General features: G+C 39.1%; 2 protein-coding genes across 12 annotated transcripts in view; one reads left to right on the top strand and one right to left on the bottom strand.

Annotated features, from left to right (window-relative positions):
* Nucleotides 1-7524: 7524 nt before the first annotated feature.
* LOC108680119 (nuclear pore glycoprotein p62) lies at nucleotides 7525-10209 on the top strand (the record flags this gene model as incomplete). Its single annotated transcript, XM_018168884.1, is given in 4 exon segments — nucleotides 7525-7574; nucleotides 8439-8646; nucleotides 9085-9258; nucleotides 9907-10209. Coding segments are annotated over 4 exon segments (642 nt in total), but the record flags the coding sequence as incomplete, so codon positions are not given.
* LOC108680118 (MAP7 domain-containing protein 1) overlaps nucleotides 10183-19344 on the bottom strand; it is a 100557-nt gene continuing 91395 nt past the window's right edge. For 8 of the 11 annotated variants that reach the window (XM_018168874.2, XM_018168876.2, XM_018168875.2 and 5 more), the window contains 9 exons: nucleotides 17726-18136; nucleotides 15931-16149; nucleotides 15345-15481; nucleotides 14184-15071; nucleotides 13873-14040; nucleotides 13197-13337; nucleotides 12575-13077; nucleotides 12092-12318; nucleotides 10183-11401 (listed from right to left, as the gene is read on the bottom strand). In XM_018168874.2, coding sequence (XP_018024363.1) covers nucleotides 11388-11401; nucleotides 12092-12318; nucleotides 12575-13077; nucleotides 13197-13337; nucleotides 13873-14040; nucleotides 14184-15071; nucleotides 15345-15481; nucleotides 15931-16149; nucleotides 17726-18136 — 2708 coding nt within the window. In that variant the 3' untranslated portion in view covers nucleotides 10183-11387. The remainder of the gene's footprint in view (nucleotides 11402-12091; nucleotides 12319-12574; nucleotides 13078-13196; nucleotides 13338-13872; nucleotides 14041-14183; nucleotides 15072-15344; nucleotides 15482-15930; nucleotides 16150-17725; nucleotides 18137-19344) is intronic. The other 3 variants (XM_018168881.2, XM_018168880.2, XM_018168883.2) reach the window with 3 other exon arrangements.

The following is a 19344-nucleotide window of genomic DNA, read 5'->3' as shown; positions in this document are numbered from 1 at the left end:
CTAGATCTGAGTCCTCAACAATAGTACCCTGAACATCCACTCCATCAATCACAATGACCCCTGAGCCAGAGTCAGCTGGAGGGCCAAAACCTGACCCAGCAAGACAGTCTGAGTCCATACCTAACAGTAACAACAAAGAACTAAACTAACAAAAAGATGGCAACTTGCAGTCAAAAGGAAGGAAGTAGGAAAGAGTAGAAAAAAAAGGAAAAAAAACGAATGACTGACAAACCCTTGTGGCGTTGTGGGAGAAAGCCAGTCGTGTTACTACTTACTTAATGACTTTGGTCTGGAAAATCTTTCAAAAATTAACTCTAAGAGAACTTTTAGCAGTAAATCAATCAGAGAGCGCAAAATGGCACACGTGCTTACACAACGAACGCAACTGACTTTCTCGTACCCTCTGATAGTGATAGCAGGCGGTTAACAGTCAAGTGATCGATAATCCTATCCGTCACAACAGATTCCCATTCCATTACATTACCAGCAATACTTGTAAGTTGTAAGACTGACAGGGCGATAGCATGGTAAAACTATATAAGGTTGACCCACGAGCCTACGAGGACATCCGTCTTTCAGTTCAGCTTTCTTGTTACGTCACTGAAATCGAAAAACGTAAAAAATCCCGTCATTCCCACGACGGATTGGTTGACTTGTTTGACCGAATTTCAGTGATTGGTCGATTCCCGTGACGTCATTTAGATCCATGGTTGAACTATTATAAGCTTCACCCATGAGATACTCATTTTTGGGTATGTAGCTTGTTGTTCGTCTGTGACGTCACTGATCTCAGTGACGTAACAAGAACGCTGAACTGAAAGACGGATGACCTCGTGGGTCAACCTTACATTGTTCAACCATGACTTAGATCAGTGACATCACAGATGAACAACAACCTATATCCGCAAAAATGAGCATCTCATGGGTCAACCTTATGCTAGTTCAACCATGAGTTCAACAATGGGGCGATAGCACCCCAAATAAAAATTTCCAGCGAACAGAATTTAAGATATTGCATACATATTTACATTACATAAGTTGCTGAAAGAACGATTGCCAATGTCGTATATCACAATCTTCCATCGGCAAAGCATACATAATTTAATGCCAACAGAGCCTGAGCTGTATCGTGTCTCCAAGAAGTATCATGTTGAGTTTGGATAACTTTTTGAACTACTAGCTATACATCGTAAAATTACGTAGAAATGTACGTCTCGGACAAATCTACGGCCGTCACCCGGAACGACTTGCAGCCGGTCTCCTCAAATTCAGTGAACATGGAATGTCTCCCAAAGTAAAGAACGTAGCTCGATAAAACTTGGTACACGTATTCATTAGGACCTACCGGTGATGTTTAGCTCGTGAACATTTTTGTACTTTCACCTTAATTCGTGAGTTATTTGACGATACGTGCCAAAATTTGCGGTGAGCATGAAATTTCTTCTAAACTACTGTACAGATTTGAACGAAACTTTGCATATAGAAACCTAACCTCCCAACGGTGATGTTTAGCTCGGGACAATTTTTTAGATTTTGCCTTCGTTACCGAGTTTTTTCCACTTTCACCTCATTCGTGATTTAGACAGCAATTCGTGCTTAATTCAGTGCGCCAAAATCGAACTTATTTCGCGAGCGTAGGCCCGCGTAATTGAACTAAAAACATAGTCATTTAACTCGCCTTCGCGCCGAAGGTGAGGTTTTCTTTTCGGTTAAGTCAGGTAAAACCCAAAGAGGGCATTTTCGCCGAGCCCACTTTTGCAAAGGCCTACAGGCGGATCGCGATTTTCCGGCCGAAAACTTTTCTCTGAAATCCGGCGCTTTTTATCAAACAATCAAATCTTTTGAACCAACAGTCAAAATTTTGTGAAATTTTCACAGCACCTAGAGAATTCTTGGGACTATCTAAAATTTTTGAACCAGAAAGTTTTATAGTGTATTTCATTAATTATGACCGAAAAACTGAACTTTACGTTTTTCTCAAAATTTTTCTAATAAAGCCGTGCCTCAAATTTTATTTCTAAGCTTTTTAGGCCTGGGCGCACATTTTATCACGAATAAATTTTTTTGTACGACCCGTATTTGAAAAGTTAAAAAATGCATTTTACAAAAAAGTTAATAATTATGGAAGGACTGCTTGGATCAATTTCGTTATATCGAGTGAAAATATTCTTTGGGTTCTGGTGCATCCAAAAATTTTTGTTGGAAAAAATCGAATATATAGTTTTTTCTCCACAGCCGGTTAAAAGTGCGAAAATTATAAAAAAAAACGCTCAACATGGTCTCACTCGAGAGGCGCTGGCGGCGCAACCGTTTGACTTGGAGGATTAGTTTTAATTCAGAATTATAGGTTTTAATACAAGCTACAACTCTTGTTTAGACGCTCTTTTCAATTGTCTTGGCAACTTTTTTAGTTAGGAGTCGAAAACCAAAAAAAAGTTTAGGCGTGTCGGAAAAAAAATTATCATACGTGACATGAATAGATATAAATGCTCGAGAAGATGTATCTCGACGAGATCTTCCGATCTGTATAAACAATTTTTCATTAAATTGATTTTTTTCCGCTTTTATTTGCATCTTCAGTTCTTCGATTATTCGTCCATAGTTGCCAAACGGATGCGGTTAGAGGAAAAAGTTACTTGGAAAAAATATTGTTAACTAATATATCTACATTTATGTCTCCGTCCATTTCTCTCTAAAACGTATATTTCTTATAGATATTTAAGAATAAACCACCGGAGTATAATGGTCACCGGAGGCAAAGTTAAAAAACGCTATAAATCCACGGGTTTTACGACCACGATATAACTTGCATTGTATCTTTATTTTTACTCGAGCTGTGTGAGGCGTAGAGAACAAACAAATATATCATCAAATAGAACGCGTTCAGACGCACCTGCCTGTCATAAAACGAGTTTTTCAAAATAATTCGTTCGGCCGTGAAACGGGGCCAACTTTGGCATCCTGAAAGTCACTCAAAACGAAATTCACTGACTTGCCCTTGGTTTCTAACGATGCAAAACTATCACACGTAATTGCGTTGTTCGAGGTAATTTTTCTCTTTGTTTTTTTTTTACCGATTTTTTTACAATTTTCTAATTTTTTTTAATTGGCAAAAAATGCATCTTTTAGGCTTTTATGGAAAAATTTTATAGAAGATGAAAACGTTTTCCCTGACGTTTCCTATAAGATGACGTTGGAAAACTCGAGTCGTTGTTTAGATTTTTTCTTCAGAAAAACATGGTAAAGATTTCATCGTCCAGGACGTTTCACAGACATCCTGGAAAAATCTTTATGGAATAAAAAAATGTGTCTTTTAACGTCTTTTATTAGATGCCGCATGAAAAAATTAGTCATCATTTGGAATTTTTTCAAAAAAATCGAAAATCCAAAAAAACGAAAAAATATGAAAAAAATACATTTTCCAGGCACTTATCTGGAAACTTCTTTGAATCAACAATGTTTCCTCAAGCAAGTTTTATGTTATGCTGCAAAAAAACGGAGACACGGTTCTTTTAGTTCGGCCACAAACTCCAAAAAACTGAAAACGACGAAAAAACGAAAAAAATCCATTTTCCAAGCATTTTTTGTGAAAATTTCACTGAAGTCGAAAACGTTCCCCCCAACGAGTTCTATCAGACTGCTTTGGACAAATATCGTCATCATTTGGACTTTTTCTTCAGAAAACGGACAAAACCGATTCATCGCCCAAAAACTAAGTCCAGCGCCAAGTTAGAGTACAAGATTGGCAAAAGTTAGAGTCCAGAATTGACATAAGTGCAGATAAAACGTTTTCTATGCATCCTGGAGAGACCTTTATTTAGTCGAAAAAGAACCCCAGACGTATTAAGTCGAATGGCGATGTAAAAATAGTCATTATTTTCCATTTTTTTCCAGAAAATCAAAAAAACTGAAAATGACGAAACTAAAAAAATTCATCTTCTAGGCATCTGATCGAAATCTTTATTTAGTGAAAAACGCTTGCAAGGACGAGTTCTATTATATGCCGTTTAGAAAACGTGGTCTTCATTTAGACTATTTTCGAGAAAATCGAGAACAAACAAAATTCGTTCAGATTCCAAGTCCCGTCGAAAATTAGAGTCCCCAATTCACATAGCCGCCAAAAAATACATCTTCCTGGCATGCTACAAAAATATTTCCTTAATCAAGCATGACTCTTCAGACTTGCTCTCCAAGATGCTGTCAGAAAAATTAGTGTTCGTTTGGACTTTTCTCAAAAATGTAAATAACTTGAAATGACATAATTGCAAATAAGTCATTTTCCAGGCATCTTGCATCAATCTTTACTTAGTCAAAATGTTTCCCTACACGGGTACTATGAGATGCCGTTGATAAATATCAATCGTCATATGGAATAATTTTCCAAAAAATCGAAAAAACTGAAAATGACGAAACTCAAGAAATGTGTATTTCCAGGAACCTGATCGAAATCTTTATTTAGTGAAAATTATTTCTCAAGACGAGTTTTATGAGATGCCATTGCTAAGATATAGTCTTACTTTGAACTTTTTTTCGAAAAATCGAAATAAATGAAAAATCGTTCAGAGACTAGGTGTTGTCGAAAGTTAGAGTCCCTGATTGACACATTTGAAAAAAAAAACACATTTTCCAGGCATCATACAAAAATCTTTATGGAATCAAATATGACTCAAATAGTCAAATATGTAGCTCTCTAAGATGCCGTTATAAAAAATTGCTTGCCAACTGGACTTTTGCCATGAATAGAGAAAAACGTAAAATGACATAACTGCAATAAATACATTTACAGGCAATTTGAGAAAATCTTTATATAGTCAAAAAAGTTCCTCCAGATGTGTTCTATGAGATGTCTAAGGAGAACAGTTAGGCATCATTTGGACTTTTTTTTAGGAAATAGCAAAAACCTAAAATTCATGCCAAGTTCAAGTTTCGCTGAAAGTTTGAGTCCACGATTGACATAACCGCAAAAAATACATGTTCCAAGAATCGCACATGAATATTTATAGAGTCAAAAGAGCTTCTCCAAGTATGTTTAATGAGATGCTGTTGCAGAAATATGGTCAATACGTGGACTTTCTTCATAAATTGAAAAACCTGGAGCACCCGTTCAAAATCGAACTTTCATGTAAAATCAAACTCCAAGCTCTTATGTAATTGACTCCCTATTTGGAGATGGGTGAAATGGGGTACACATTAACAGTCATTTTTTCGGTCATGACGGAAGACGCAGGTTCCAAACTTTGCACGCATGTCAGCATAATCATATGCCCTCTTTTAAATTCCTTAGGCCAGGCAACTGGCCAGAGGGCAGTTGCCTGGCCCCTTGACCATGTCACAGTGCTCCCTTATAATATCTATCGCTCCCGTGAGGGGGCGGGCGGAGTTGGAGAAATAGATATTGATGTGACTGCAAATAAATAAATATTCAATCCATATATAATAGTGATTAGGTCGTGCATTTTGGGATGAATTGTGGTAAAAACTTTTATTGGGTAAAGGCATCGGGAGCTTACCTGTTTGTGGCAATGAAACTGTGTGTCTGAGCCACATTTAACGCGCAATAGGATGCAAGATATTGACTTTGCAACAGATTAGCATGAGGAAGGTTTCTTAACGCCAGGGCTATATATGCCAGTTATCGCTCTCTCTTAAATCACATGTGAGAATCGTGCTTGGGCGAGGTACAACGGTGACATCAGATCGCATTTCGATATATTTTCGTGATCAATTATTGTGATGAACTTTACTGACTGGGATGCAAATTTAAACTGACACTAGATATATTTAACCAGATTTCGTCTCTTGTAGTGATAGTGAGACGTTTTAACACTATCATAGGTTAGATTAGGCTAGGTGTTGTCGGGTTAAAGGAGGTCAAGGTATAGGTAAGGGTTGGTTAGGAAAGGTTAGGTAAGGTTAGGATGGGTTATGTTACGTTAAACTAGGTCAAGTTTGGCTACTTTATGTTAGAAAAGGTTAGGTGGGGATGAACTAGGTTAGATTTGTATTTTTTATATATGTTAGATCATTTTAGGTTTGTTTACGTTAGATTAAGTTAGGTCAGGTTAGATCATGTTAGGTAAGGGTAGGTTAGGTAAAGTTAGGTGAAGTTAGGTTAGGTTAGACCAGGTTAGGTAAGGGTAGGTTAGGTTAAGTTAGGTAAAGTTAGGTTAGGTTAGATCAGATTAGGTTAGGGTAGGTTAGGTTAAGTTAGGCAAAGTTAGGTTAGGTTAGATTAGGTTAGGTTAGGTTAGGTAAAGTTCATTTTGGTTAGATCAGTTCAGGTAAAGTTAGGTTAGGCTGGGTAATGTTATAATAGGTTAGGTTAAGTTAGGTTAGGTTAGGTTAGGTTAGGTTAGGTTAGGTTAGAATAGGTCAGAATAGGTCAGGTTATGTAAGAGTATGTTAAGATAGGATAGGATATTTTAGGGTAGGTTACCTTAGGTTGGGTTACGTTAGTTAAAGTTTGGTTAGGGGACGTTAGATAAAGTTAGTTCATTTCAGATCAGGTCAATTTAGGTTGGCTCAAGGGAGGTTAGGTTAGGTTATGTAAGGTTATATCGCATTACGTTGTGTTTAGTTATGGTATGGAATGTTATTATATGTTTCGTTATAATAAGTTATGTCATGTGTTGTTGTGAGAGTTTGGTGATAAAGTAGGAGAGTATTATAAATTAGTTTTGAGAATACACGGCCGGTGTTTGTTAGATGTTTTATTTTTTTTCATTTATGGTGTTTTTTAATGGAAGTAAGTATAGCTATGAGTGACGGGTGGTGAGAGAAATGTGCGCGGGCATGTATTTTGATAGTGCGTGTGTTTTGTGGTGTTTAAATTTCATTGTTGTGTTTGTTGTTAATAGTATTTAATGTATTGTATGTATTGTTTTGAGAGTATGTAGTTGTTTTATGTTGTATATTAAGATAGATTGGGGGTTTGTTCGGTTATCTGGTTATCTCTAACACAACTTGTGTTATTTTAAGTGCAGTAATAGCTTTCAGTTTTTTCAGTGTTGCTAAACTAATACAAGGACACTACTTCTTGAATTGAATGCTAAATAGACCAAATTCTAAGAAACCATTGAATTCCAATTGATCCCATATGACAGGATTCTTTAGCGAGGGATTAGACATGTTGTGATCTCTCTTACCTCCCGTCAATGACACGCTTAGGTCGCCACCCATGAGATTCCGCACTTAACTTGCCGTTCATCGTTAAAAACCACGAACGTAATTCTTGTCAGAACTACGATTTGTAAGGATCGATAACCACATGACTAAAAAATTGTTCTGATCGCGCCAGAAAGATGTGGTTCGGTTGCCATTGACGGTAGTTAGCTGCACAAAAGATTTGCGTCCTGATGAGTCACTTGGGTTTGGTCTTAGAATGAAGAATTCATGGTTGCTCGAGATGGAAGCTGTTGGCTCAATTAGTTCACCAATTTTGAAGCAACATTTTGTGCAAATGATACCTAAGTTAGCAAGTTTTATCCATGCATCCTAATGTGTAATTACCGGACAGGTTTTGGAATCACGAGCACTGCCAGTAGTGGGACCGCCTCTCTCACCACTGCTACCACGTGAGATATCATTCCAGCAAAGTCTTTGCTAGAAACTATTTTAAATTGTTCGTATTAATCTCGGTGATAGAGGCATAGAGGTATTTGATTGACTCATTTCATCTTCTAATGACACAACTCTAATTCAGTAATTAGGCAGTGAATGAATACAGCTTACTAGATGAAAATGTCATTTGTACTGTGTACAAATAACTTGAACTTGTGCATCGTTCTAATCTGGCCTAGTTTTTTTCCTCTAAATGTACCGGGTCTTCCAATTAAAATTAAGACTTCGGTAAATATTTCGTTGGTTGTGAAAAGAATGAAATTGTGCAGTGTTGTGAAAGAAAAAAATGAAACTGTGTTGTGAAAGTGACGTATGCTTGAGCAGTTGCTTGATTTCGTTGAATTAGCTATGTACGTTTATCGTTGGTGTGTGTAGCGAGAGGCTATGTATGCATGATAAATTTATCCTGATAACAATATTCATATTGTACATAATAGGAAACCCATGCAACAACATGACAAAAAATACTCGTGCTTAATTTCATGGAAGTTTTGGGAATTTTACCATAATTTTAATTCAAATTTTGCGGCACGGATTTGCGACTATAAATAAACTCTTAACACATGTGTCAAATTTTCATGTTACTTAGGTTAGGCATTAGTACTGTCTCCACATAAAAGGTTAGGCATTGGTTCTGTCGCCACATCAAAGGTCAGGCACTAGTTACATCGCTACAACAAATGTTAGGCATTTGTTATGTCGCCACAACATAATTTTTTCATCATTTACGTTTCTATCTCATAGATTTGTCAATGCATAATCGGGCAACATCTGAGTTGAACATTATAAATTTATGTTAAAGAGTTTTATCTTGTCAGGACGAGCAGTTGGGGAGGCAGTGGTGCCGGCGGTGGAGGTGTGACAGTGCGTCAGTTGGAGGAGAGATTGAACAAGTGGCTGCTTGAGGCTCGGGAACAAGAGGAACGCTTCTTGAAGCAGGCGCAGCACGTCAACGCGTGGGACCGCGTGCTGCAGCAAGGACACGCGCAAGTGCACAGCCTGCGAAACGCTCTTGACGCAGTCCAGGTGCCGCTAGGGGCATGTGGCCTACGCGGTCATACTATGTGTTGCCTCTAGTTGTAGGAATCTGTTTGTAATTGTTTTGAACAGCGTTTAATGTGCAACTTGAGCACAGTGCTTGATAAAATTTAATCTAACATTACAACATTTATAAAGTACATGTAGCTGAACCGGTATTTCACTACCAGTTTTCTTTTATCAAACATCCAGTCAAGTTTTATAATTTGCATATATGTATAAGGTTGTCGTTTGTTAATAAATTCATCTGGGTGAAAGGATTAAAGATGCAGTTTAACGGCGTTTTAGCTCGTCGTCACAAGTTTGAGCGATGCTTCTGCTTACAATGTGAGTCATGAAGACAGTTAATTTAATTTCATATCGTTCCCTTAAACACTCTTGTACTTTTCAATAACTACGCTAAATTCACCAAGCATTTTTTCGCAGAGCGATCAAAATCGACTAGAAGCCGAGTTAGATTTTATTCGAGGTCAACAAAATGAGCTGGAGCAGCTCTTAGCCCCGCTAGAAGAAGCGGTGGGCAAGCCTGAGATTGTAGGCATGGGTTCGGGCATACATCAGGGCGACCGACAGCGAGAAAACATGTACCACATGGCACAGGTTAGCCCTACTTGACTTTGACATTCTCAACTTTTACTCTCTTCTTAACTTCGGCTTATCATACTAAACTTTAACTTGCCCTTTCTAACTTTGACTTGCTCTACAGAACTTTGACTTCATTGTTGTGCCGTAATCTCGCGTATATTGCTTTTGCTGTTATTAAATTAAACAAAATGTCTTGTTTCATATTGAGTTAAAGTATTGTGTCAATCAATTTACTTCTGTACTAAGTCTTTATTGAAGTCAATGTCGCATCTTTAAGAACAAAGCTACTCTAGCTATGCTAAAAGCTTCCGTTCGCTTACGATTAAGTCCGTGTAAGATAACGGTAATCTCATTACACCAAAACGCCATTGACTTGAAAACTTCTGGACATCGGCTGATTTTTGTAAATTACCAATCTTACCTAGATGCGCATTTTCGAAGTTCATCATAATGAAACAATAAAGTACTTGGAAGCGATATAACGCCATCATTTGACATGTTCATAGTCAATCCCGTTCCTTATATTCATCTAATATGTGTAATCTACTAATATCATCAGACATAACTTCCTCGATATAGTCAGAAATGCTTTTAGAATGTATCTAGATTTGTCGCGATTGAGTTCTCTCGTCACTAGCTTCTAACAATCTTAACATTTTTCAGAATTTGGACGGTCAGTTAAGACAGATGTCAGAAGACTTGGTTAAGGTGATCGAGCACGTGAATGCAATCAACGGGACTGCCGAGAAGCAAGATTCACCTGTAAGTCTTGTAGCCAAGATACTGTCTGCGCACATGGACACACTCAAATGGGTAGATCAGAATGCCTTACTACTTTCTCAGAAAGTAGATGAAGTTTCAAAACATTTTTAGACTTGATTCGATCAATCTGGACATTACTATTCCTCTCTTGCCAGGTTATAGAATTAACGCTCATCATTGATATGGAATAAAAGAAAACGTTTATTCGTTCATCATTTTTCACATAAGCATTTTTACACGGTTATTGAGTGTAGATACAAGAAAGCGGAGTGTCCGCACAAAGCCAAGGGGAAGCTGATGCCTGCAATTTAACCTTCTAGTTAATCAATCGTAAAATAACCAATTCCTACGTAAAAGCTAGCTTCAAATTGATCTATTAGATAAGTTGATCTCGGATCGAGACAAGCTGGTTGAATGAATTTATAGATGCCATTTTTTCGAATTGACCCTCAAATGTAACTAATAAGTGTTAGATGATTAGTTAAAATTCAGGATTTGAAACCTATCAATATCTAATACGATTACTCGCACTTTCATGCTGAAATGTGAAGCCCTTAATATGAAGTTAGTGTAATTAAATCTCTGTACATTATTAGCTTATGTCTTGATTATTACATAAAAAAGATATTTCCACTATCTAAGAAATTACCTAAGATAACGACGATAAACAAGAAGTTGCTATGCGGATAGGGAAGCACATCAAGCCCATTAAATTAAGACAATAATTGCCAGCTCGATCACATGCACATCCTTCACAACTCTTCATATTTAAAGATTTTCAAGATAACTCAATTAAGGCATTAGTTCACATCATTTCATGATAGTCTGTTCATAGATCAAGACGAGTACGATGATATTTATCTGGTACTCTAATCAAGTGCACCACACCGCATGCTCGACGCAATAAATCTAAGCAAGGCCTCAATAACGAGGTGTGGCGGCTGGCGGGGCTATCACTATTAAACTTGTTATCCTATCAAGGGGCACCACAACGCTCGGTTACTAGTGCCTTCAACATGGTACAAGTAATGGACAGATAGGCTAAGAATACTTGATTCTCATGTTAAGAGACAAATAACATTTTACTATTAATTCATCACAAATGTCACTCGAGTCATATGATATCGGTTTACTATAATCAATCACAAAAAACACTCGAGATACTTGAATCTAACTAGAATTGAAAACAATGGAGAAAAAAATTGAATGAACATCGCACGAAAATGGCTTCATTTTTATGCCACTAGAATCTAATGACTAAGAATTGGTTTTCCCCGACGGCTTGACTGCGGGCGGTGTGAAGAACGAGACCACATCGGCCTTTTGGAGCCGGGGAAACGTAAACGTAACACTTCCGACGTATCGTCTGTGAGGAGCAGCGCTCACATCAGAATATCTGCACAGGTGTAAAATTTGTCAAATCGGGGAAAATTCGAAGACTTGCATTTTTGTCGATAATCTCGAGTGTAACTGTTTAAAGAAAGGCCATTCATCAATCTTGAAACGTACAATTTCCACGGTTAGAAGACCAAGTTGAGCAATCCAAGTTTGAAATTATTGCTAAAAAACCGGCTCTGTTACCACATGACTGCTAAGCAATGCTCTTCTGTCGCTCACAAAAGGCTTTATGTGCATTTAAGCAATAATTTTAACATAATATACATCAATAATTTTCATTCCTAAATAACGAGCATTCGCTGATGCAGATTCAAAGCAGCAGTGAATACTGGAATTAAAAAAAAAATACGAAATATTTCAGTGTTGTCTACTAGTTCGAGTTTTCATGGTTTAATGGCTAGGAAATAGTTAATAAATGTATCCAAAAATGGAGTGAGAAAGAATTTGTTTTGTACGGTCGCTACACGCACTTTCAAAGAAAACTAAATTTGCACAATGTAGAAAGAAAAACAAAAATTCTGCAAAGCTTAGTAGCTATGATAATGACTGGAGCGATACATTAAAAAAACGCCAGTAATAACATGGAAGAATATTTTAGTCTACAATTACAAATTGAATTGGTATCAGGCACCAATATTGGTTATATATGTCGATTTCAGATTGAGTACTGTTCTATTCCTACACTCACCTGGAACGGATGTGTTGTTTTCTGAAGTTTTCTTATTCAAATTTTGTTCGAATGCTATAAATGGATCTGCTGGCGGGTTGCTGTTAATGGCATCTTCATTAGTTAGTTTGAATTGACCAGCGTCAATAATCTGCTCAAAATCTGCCGTGTTTGTTGTGAAGGCGTGGGACTGGTCACCAAACGCTGCATCACTGGTGATTGGATTGAATGACCCCAGGAGATCCACGCTGCAATGAAAAGTTACTTTTTCTAGAGCCTTTAGTTTCCTCAAATTCAACGCAAATTTTACACGAGGCTGAACCATTTTCCATTGATCGAGACTGAACCAGAATGAGTAAATTATCAACAACCATTGGAATAAGTATACATTTCCTAAAAATGTGAGTAAAATGCTATTCTGAGCTCCAAGTGCAAAATGCATTGACATAAACATGTTCGGTATTCATGTGGCATTAAACCTTTGTTACTCGAGAATAAACTCACCTCTCCTGCTCAGGATTGCAATTGTTGACGCCATTTGTGTGTCCATTAAGGGAGCCGAGCAGATCCATAGACTGTGGTGCGTTAGTAGTGTCTGTGAGCAATACGTTGCCGTTGGTGTGATGGTGCAACGTGATATCTGCGACAGCCGCACTCAGTAGGTCCACCGAAGCTTCTTGAGAGCTGATGATGTTACCCTGCACAGTCTGATCCAGCGAGCTCGCACCACTGGTGTCCACAGTACTGTGGCCGAGTGTGCTCTGTGATGACACATCACTGGACGGAGCGTGGGAGCTTGACACGTCGCTGTTAGGCTGAGATGATGCGTCACTCATCGGCTGAGAAGATACTCCGCTCGAGGCTTGACAGCTTTCATTTTCAGAGTCTATAGTGGCTGCAGCTATCATTGAATCAGACATTTTGTCTATCATCGAGTCGGTGAGATTAGCTTTCAGCAACGCCTCGTTGATTGTTTTGCTCTCATCCGAAGGAGTTTTCGATTCACTCTGAAATATAAGATCATTATGTAGCTTATCTTCAAAGCTCAGAGCTAGGGTTCAAAACTTAGATCACTAAGTTAGCAAATTCAGTAAATATGGGCTTTTGGAAATAGGTTTTCACTGACCTTGTTTGGAGTAAGGCTGCCTCCTCTCCTTGTGCGAGCCATGATGGCAGCGACGCGGTCCTTACGCGACTTTCGCTCTTCCTCTTCTTTGCGTAATTTCTCCTCTGCTTCCTTTTGCCGTTCAGCTTCTTGACGCTCAGCCTGAGAAAAGAAAAGAGTTTCTTTTTATTTTATACATTCAATTGGACATTATACCATTAACGCTCACTCAACTTGGAAGTTGATCACGCTACGAAGGGATTCATTAATCTGTCGCCAATTTTTAACATCGCAGAACATTCACAGCTTATAGCGGTCTCGAACTCGCAACTCACTGCTCCAATTCTGCTCTGCTCTATCACCCGGCCTACTAGCAGTTTCTGACCAGAAACTGGGGCACAGAGCTGGAATCGAACAGGCACCTCTCTGCTTCAATCTTGGTACTCTGAACTTTAACCACTGTGCCGCCCTACCTAGTGAACTCTTGCAACATTCATCAGTCAATTCATCAGCTAGGATGTTCATTTTCATGTGTATGTAGACTTAACTTGAAAAATAACTATAAATAACTAAAATACCCTTAAATGTCAAACGTAGGTGCATGAATTGGGAACACAATGATCACTATTCAACTGAACTAGAGAATCCCAATTGGGAGCAGTAACGCATGACAATAAATTCGAAGAGCTTCAGTTACCTCAATTCGTAGTTTCTCCTCCTCAGCTTTGCGTTTGAGTTCTTCTTCCCTCTCTCTATCTGCTTGTTCAATAGCAAGACGTAGTCGCTCTTCTTCGGCTTTCTTTTGTTCCTCCATTAAACGCAGCATTTCTTCTTCCTCCCTACGTTCTCTCTCAGCTTCCTCAATCTAAAAACAAACATAATAGATAACGTAAGACTGTGCAAAACAAGGAGCTCGAAGGACACCATGACAATATCATTCACAACAAAATGCGGCAGCAACAACTAACGAAATTTTCCTTTCATAGTTATTAAAATAAATATGCACACCTGCTTCTGGCGTTCCATCTCGATTTCACGTTCACGAGCTTCCCTCGCGAGGCGACGTTTCTCAGCAAGCACTGCTTTGTATTCCTCTTCCGAGGCATAGCCAGTTACAGGTCGATCTGTTCCAGACGGGCCCGTGCCATTTTGATTCTTATCGGCCTCGTTCATAGCGACCACCTCGTCAAACTCGGGAATGAAACCAGGTTTGGGCGCCTCATTGGTGTTGGCAACTTTTTCAACCTCAGCAACAATATCAGTATTTTCGTTGCTCGACACCGTAGTCGCAACTGTCGTTTGTTCCTGTGAAGGGACAGTCTCTTCAATGGACGTAATAACGATGTCGGACGTCTCGACAATAGTTTGGACGCTTTCGAGTGCTCCGTCTGATGAAGTAACCGTCGTCACCGTTTCAGTGATAACTTTCGTCTCATTGCCACCCTCAAAAGCACTCGTTTCTATTGTTGTGGTGGTAGTTTCGCTTTCGACAGTTGATTCTTTGTTCACAGCCTGTACCGCGGTTTCTAGATTACTCGTCGTATGCTCTAAAGTGGATGCGTCGCTTTTAACATCAGAAATAATTCCCGAGTCCGGTTTATCTGAGACAGTACTTGCTGGCTCAAAGATTGCCTCAGATTCAGAAACCTCTACGTTAGACTGTTCCTTTTCAAGTCCTTGCGTAGAAGAGTTTTCCTTGTCTTGTTGAGGGTCTGATGCCTTTGGCTTTTCGATAGATTTTTTCAGGGTAACTTTTCTGTTTGCCGCTGTTAGAGGTTTATTTTCAACGGTGGGAGAAGCGCCGGGACTTGCTTTAGGAGTAGGACGTTTCGGAGCTGACGTGGTGGCCAACGCAGCCGCTTTTTCAGCCTTCTTCGCATTACTGTCAGCTTTGACCTGTAAATGAAAGCGTTTGCCAGTTATTTCATAAGTTTACTCGACTAAACTCAGGTATAGCTTACGTCATTAAAATATCAAATAATAAATCAATGGAACGAAACCTAAATTCACTCTTGGTGATACGGATAAAAAGGTGGAAATATGAAGTAAGAAATAATTGTTACTTAACCATTCTTAAGCAACTATTGCTATTTATTAACATCGAACTCTTCAAGTACAGTCAGTACAAGAAAAAACTAGCCAGAGTATAGAATGGACTCGATATTGTACCTGAGCTGGCGTGCGCTTAGGAGTGCGAGGTGGGGCTATAGGAGCCGTCTTGGCCGGCGTCGAGGGAGCGCTGCTGTCGGGGCCGCCGACACTTTTGGCGCGGGAAGATTTGACAGACGTCAAACTGCCACTCGATGCTATCACAGGAAAAAAATAATACTTCAAACAAGTTGTTCAAATATTGAAATTCGTAAATGAGAAATGAAGTTCCTGTAGGATGTTTAAAAACTATTCAAAATTGAATGTCACAAGATGAAAAAAAGCAGCAGCGAAAGAGGAAACATGCTGGGATTCCTTGCAAGCAAGCGTACTTTATTCTCAAAAGCAGCGAATGGATTAATTGAAGCTCTTTTAGCATGATCTAATTAACACTGAAGTTTCTTTAAACACACGCTCATAACAGCAGAGTTTTTGGCCACGATGAAAAACAATATGTATGAGCATCAGCGTTTAAATTCTGATGGCGACGTGGACTAGTCCCCTTCAGATTTAATCGTATATCCTTGTTTATTGTATTCAAATGACTAATGTGTGTAGTCGGCCAACGAAAAAAATGTTTAATGAAGCCACGAAGCAAATTACGCACTGTTCCTGACGGCAGTCCTGCCCTCTCTACAAGAAGGAGATCGCGGTCTGTCTGCAGCAGATGGAGCAGATCCACCAATGCTCATAGGGCGCGGCTTGCGAGGTGTCGTGCGTGCCCTGAGTACTACGCCGGCAGGCGATGCGCTGGACGACGTCTGGCTTAGAGCGCTTGTTGGGCGTGAGGAAATCTGGTTGGGAGTGGTGCCGCCACTGCGACCTCCTGCATCACACCCACACACAAGCCAATGCAAAGCAGTCCAATTTTTGACACAACTCAAGCTTTTAACTTATTCAAAGCAGTCCACTATAGAAGATTTAGCAGTTTTTTCATAATAGCATTACAACTTACAACTTTAAAGATTGAATTTATCAATTTGGCTTATCATTCAGAGACAATTTTCCTAATTTGGGATGGTTTATGCACATGAACGCAATTAAGCTATAGCGAACAATCTTAAAATAATGGCTAAAATTAGGTGCGAATTATCAATGAAAGCAGAGGAATGTTAGGCGTGTGCACACATAAGCAAAAGAAATGCACATAGATTAGTAAAGTTTATGGAAGACAAAATTGATAAATCACAAGTCAAGTAAGTAATGAAAACTAACGGGCAAGAACTGCGACTAATGCATTTAGTGGCGTGGCATAGAAACAGCGTAGAAACTTTTTACTGGAGAACAATCAGCAGATAGAAACAGGAATAAGACACAATATGAACTATCTACAAATTTCTCACAATATTAGTACTAAAATCAAACTGTTGATAAAGTTAGTGAATGATGACTACCAAGTACTATTGGAAGTTTACAGTCAGACGATCTAGAGCTAAGACATTACAGACAATCTTTATGAACGGAGGTGAGATAAGTAAGAGTTATGAAATTAAAGATCAACTGAAGGAGTAATCAAGTTAATTCGTGAAATCAAAGGATCGTGTTTCCACTACGCACGTTTCCCCCAGTGCACCAAGAAATATCCTTCATCTATACCAGAACCGTTAGTCCAAATTCGATAGCATGCCTATTCTTACGAAAGACAAAACATTCTCGTATGAATCAATGCGATTTTTCGAATAACGACCCATGCAATTTCCATGGTGCGTCTGAGTAAACATACTGTAGGTCTTCGTTGCCGCCTTTTGTGCAAAAATACATGAGTAGTGGCAGCACAGACCCAAATGTTTATCCTGAGGCTACAAGGCAGAAGCACTAGAACCAAACAATGCACGCTAATTCAAAAGTTGGTGGTCAACATACCAGTGAGGCTTCTAACGGCCTCGCAATTCCGTTCCAGCGAAGACTCATAGGCGTACTTACTCTCTTTGTTGTATCATATTTTATTTTCTCATATCCACTAAACTTGCCCAAATTTAATGCTACAAACGGAAAAAGTTGCAAGGGCCTGTGGCGATCTTGCAATACGAACAAAACCTTCGATAAAAAGCACTTTGATCAGTTCCTTCGAAAGGCGTAAAAATATACATAGCGAAAAGTACCTCTCTCTGAAACAATGAAACCTGAATTATTTCCGACGAGGAAAATTGCATGAAAGTATTTTTTTGAAACATTTACATATGCACACCTAACTGTAGCCTGAACTACTAATTACGAAGAAAGTAACCGTGCAAAAATCTGAAAAGACTAGTAACCGCATCCCATTGTGAAAGAAGCCCCCTATTCTAGGAAAGGCGTTCCGAGTGAGTATACTCTATTCTATGGTGTAACAGATAAGCTGGTCGGCATGAAAAATATAAAGTAGAAAGATATAATGAGAAAAGAAGGACGCTAGACCGTACCTGAGATGAGTCGTGCATGTTGTCGCAGCTGTTCAGCGCGAGTAGACCGCACGAGTGCAGCACTACTACGTGACAGCTGCTTGTTGAGTTTCTGAGCAGTGACCTCACCCGCAGCGGGTGCGCGGCTCGAGCCACCGCGTCCACCTGCCAAGTGAGTCATGCTTCGGGTACGCGAGTGAGGGCTACTAGAGGTCATGCGCTCCGAGTCTTTCTCATGCAAAGGAGCCAGCAAGTGAGGATACTGCCTGGGTTTGGCAAGCTGGTCGAGTCGCGACATGGACACAGCTCTACCTGGGGACCGCCGCCTCGGCTTGTTCGAAGTGGAGTCCCTCAACGACGGAATGATGGGGTGCAGGTCCGTGCGGCGACGTGCTACGGAGGTGGTCGATGAGCGACTCTTGTCATCTGCGCCTGTCGATTGACAACATCAAAAATCACAGAGCCCAATAGCAAAATAGGGCAATATATGGATTTATATTTCACTTTCGCGAGCGACTAAAGTTAAGTTGGAGATCAAGCCTTAGTGTACATACAATTAGATGAGAAGTGTCAATAAAATTACAGTTAGCGAGAACAACAAATGAAACAATGAGTAGAGCATGCACGACACCAAATTCAGAAATGAATATATTGTAATAGACGAGGAAATTAAAGATGCCTGATAAATAAATTGTATAAATACAATGACAAAACATTTCTTTCCGATCTAAGGGAGCGAACAGCCAAGAGAAACGCTACAAACATTTCTGACAAGATAAAAGCGTGCCGAAGAAGGAATGAAGGGCTTGCTTTTGGTCGAACATTGAGTTCACATTTCACCGTACATCGTAGTAAGACTGAATTTAGTACCGGATGACGTAACTGAATCATCAAGTTCATTACGAGATAGCAGAAATTGATAGGGTTTCGGTGCATGCATTAGCATTAACTAGAGGAATTATTATAAAAACAATATTATTTAAATTATGAGCCTCCTGACATTCGAAGTTTGCCATAACTGTTTATTTAGTATAATTTGCAATGAACCTTAGAAGTCAGTCAACTCCCTAAATTAAAGTTCATAGTTATCACCATATCAATCATTGGCAGGTAATTAAAGCACTAAACCCCATATTTAAATAAAAAGAATAAAAATAAGACTTATTAGTCTCACGCAGATGAAGGTCGCTGGACAACTTGACACGTATTAGAAACAAACGTGAGCAATAATTTAGAAGTGATAATACTAAAACATACTGGTGATCGTGATGTCTCTTCGCACATTCTAGGGATAAATGTCCGTAATAGGGATAAATGTCTAGGGATAAATGTCCGTAATGTTAGAACAAACCGAATGTTTTTCAAATAAAATCGAAGTGAAACTACGAGTATAAGCAGGAACAATACGATGGAGAAATTGCAAAAATGAGTAATCAAACAAGCAGAAGATCAAGGTATACGTTATACACAATGAGCAGCATAGTTGTTCGGAAACTCAAGCTGTTACCAACCAATTACATGATAAATAGCAACAAGCTGGGGTCGACATAATAAAAGTAGCGATGGATCCGTCATCAGCTGAGATTATGACCTGAAATTAAAGCTTCATCACTACCTGGAACGTCGTCGTTCATATAATA

This window comes from Hyalella azteca, unplaced genomic scaffold, assembly GCF_000764305.2.
Source record: "Hyalella azteca isolate HAZT.00-mixed unplaced genomic scaffold, Hazt_2.0.2 contig9912, whole genome shotgun sequence".
Taxonomy (NCBI): Eukaryota; Metazoa; Arthropoda; class Malacostraca; order Amphipoda; family Hyalellidae; genus Hyalella; species Hyalella azteca.
The sequence above is the reverse complement of the archived record's forward strand: the minus strand, read 5'-3'. Positions and strand labels throughout refer to the sequence as shown.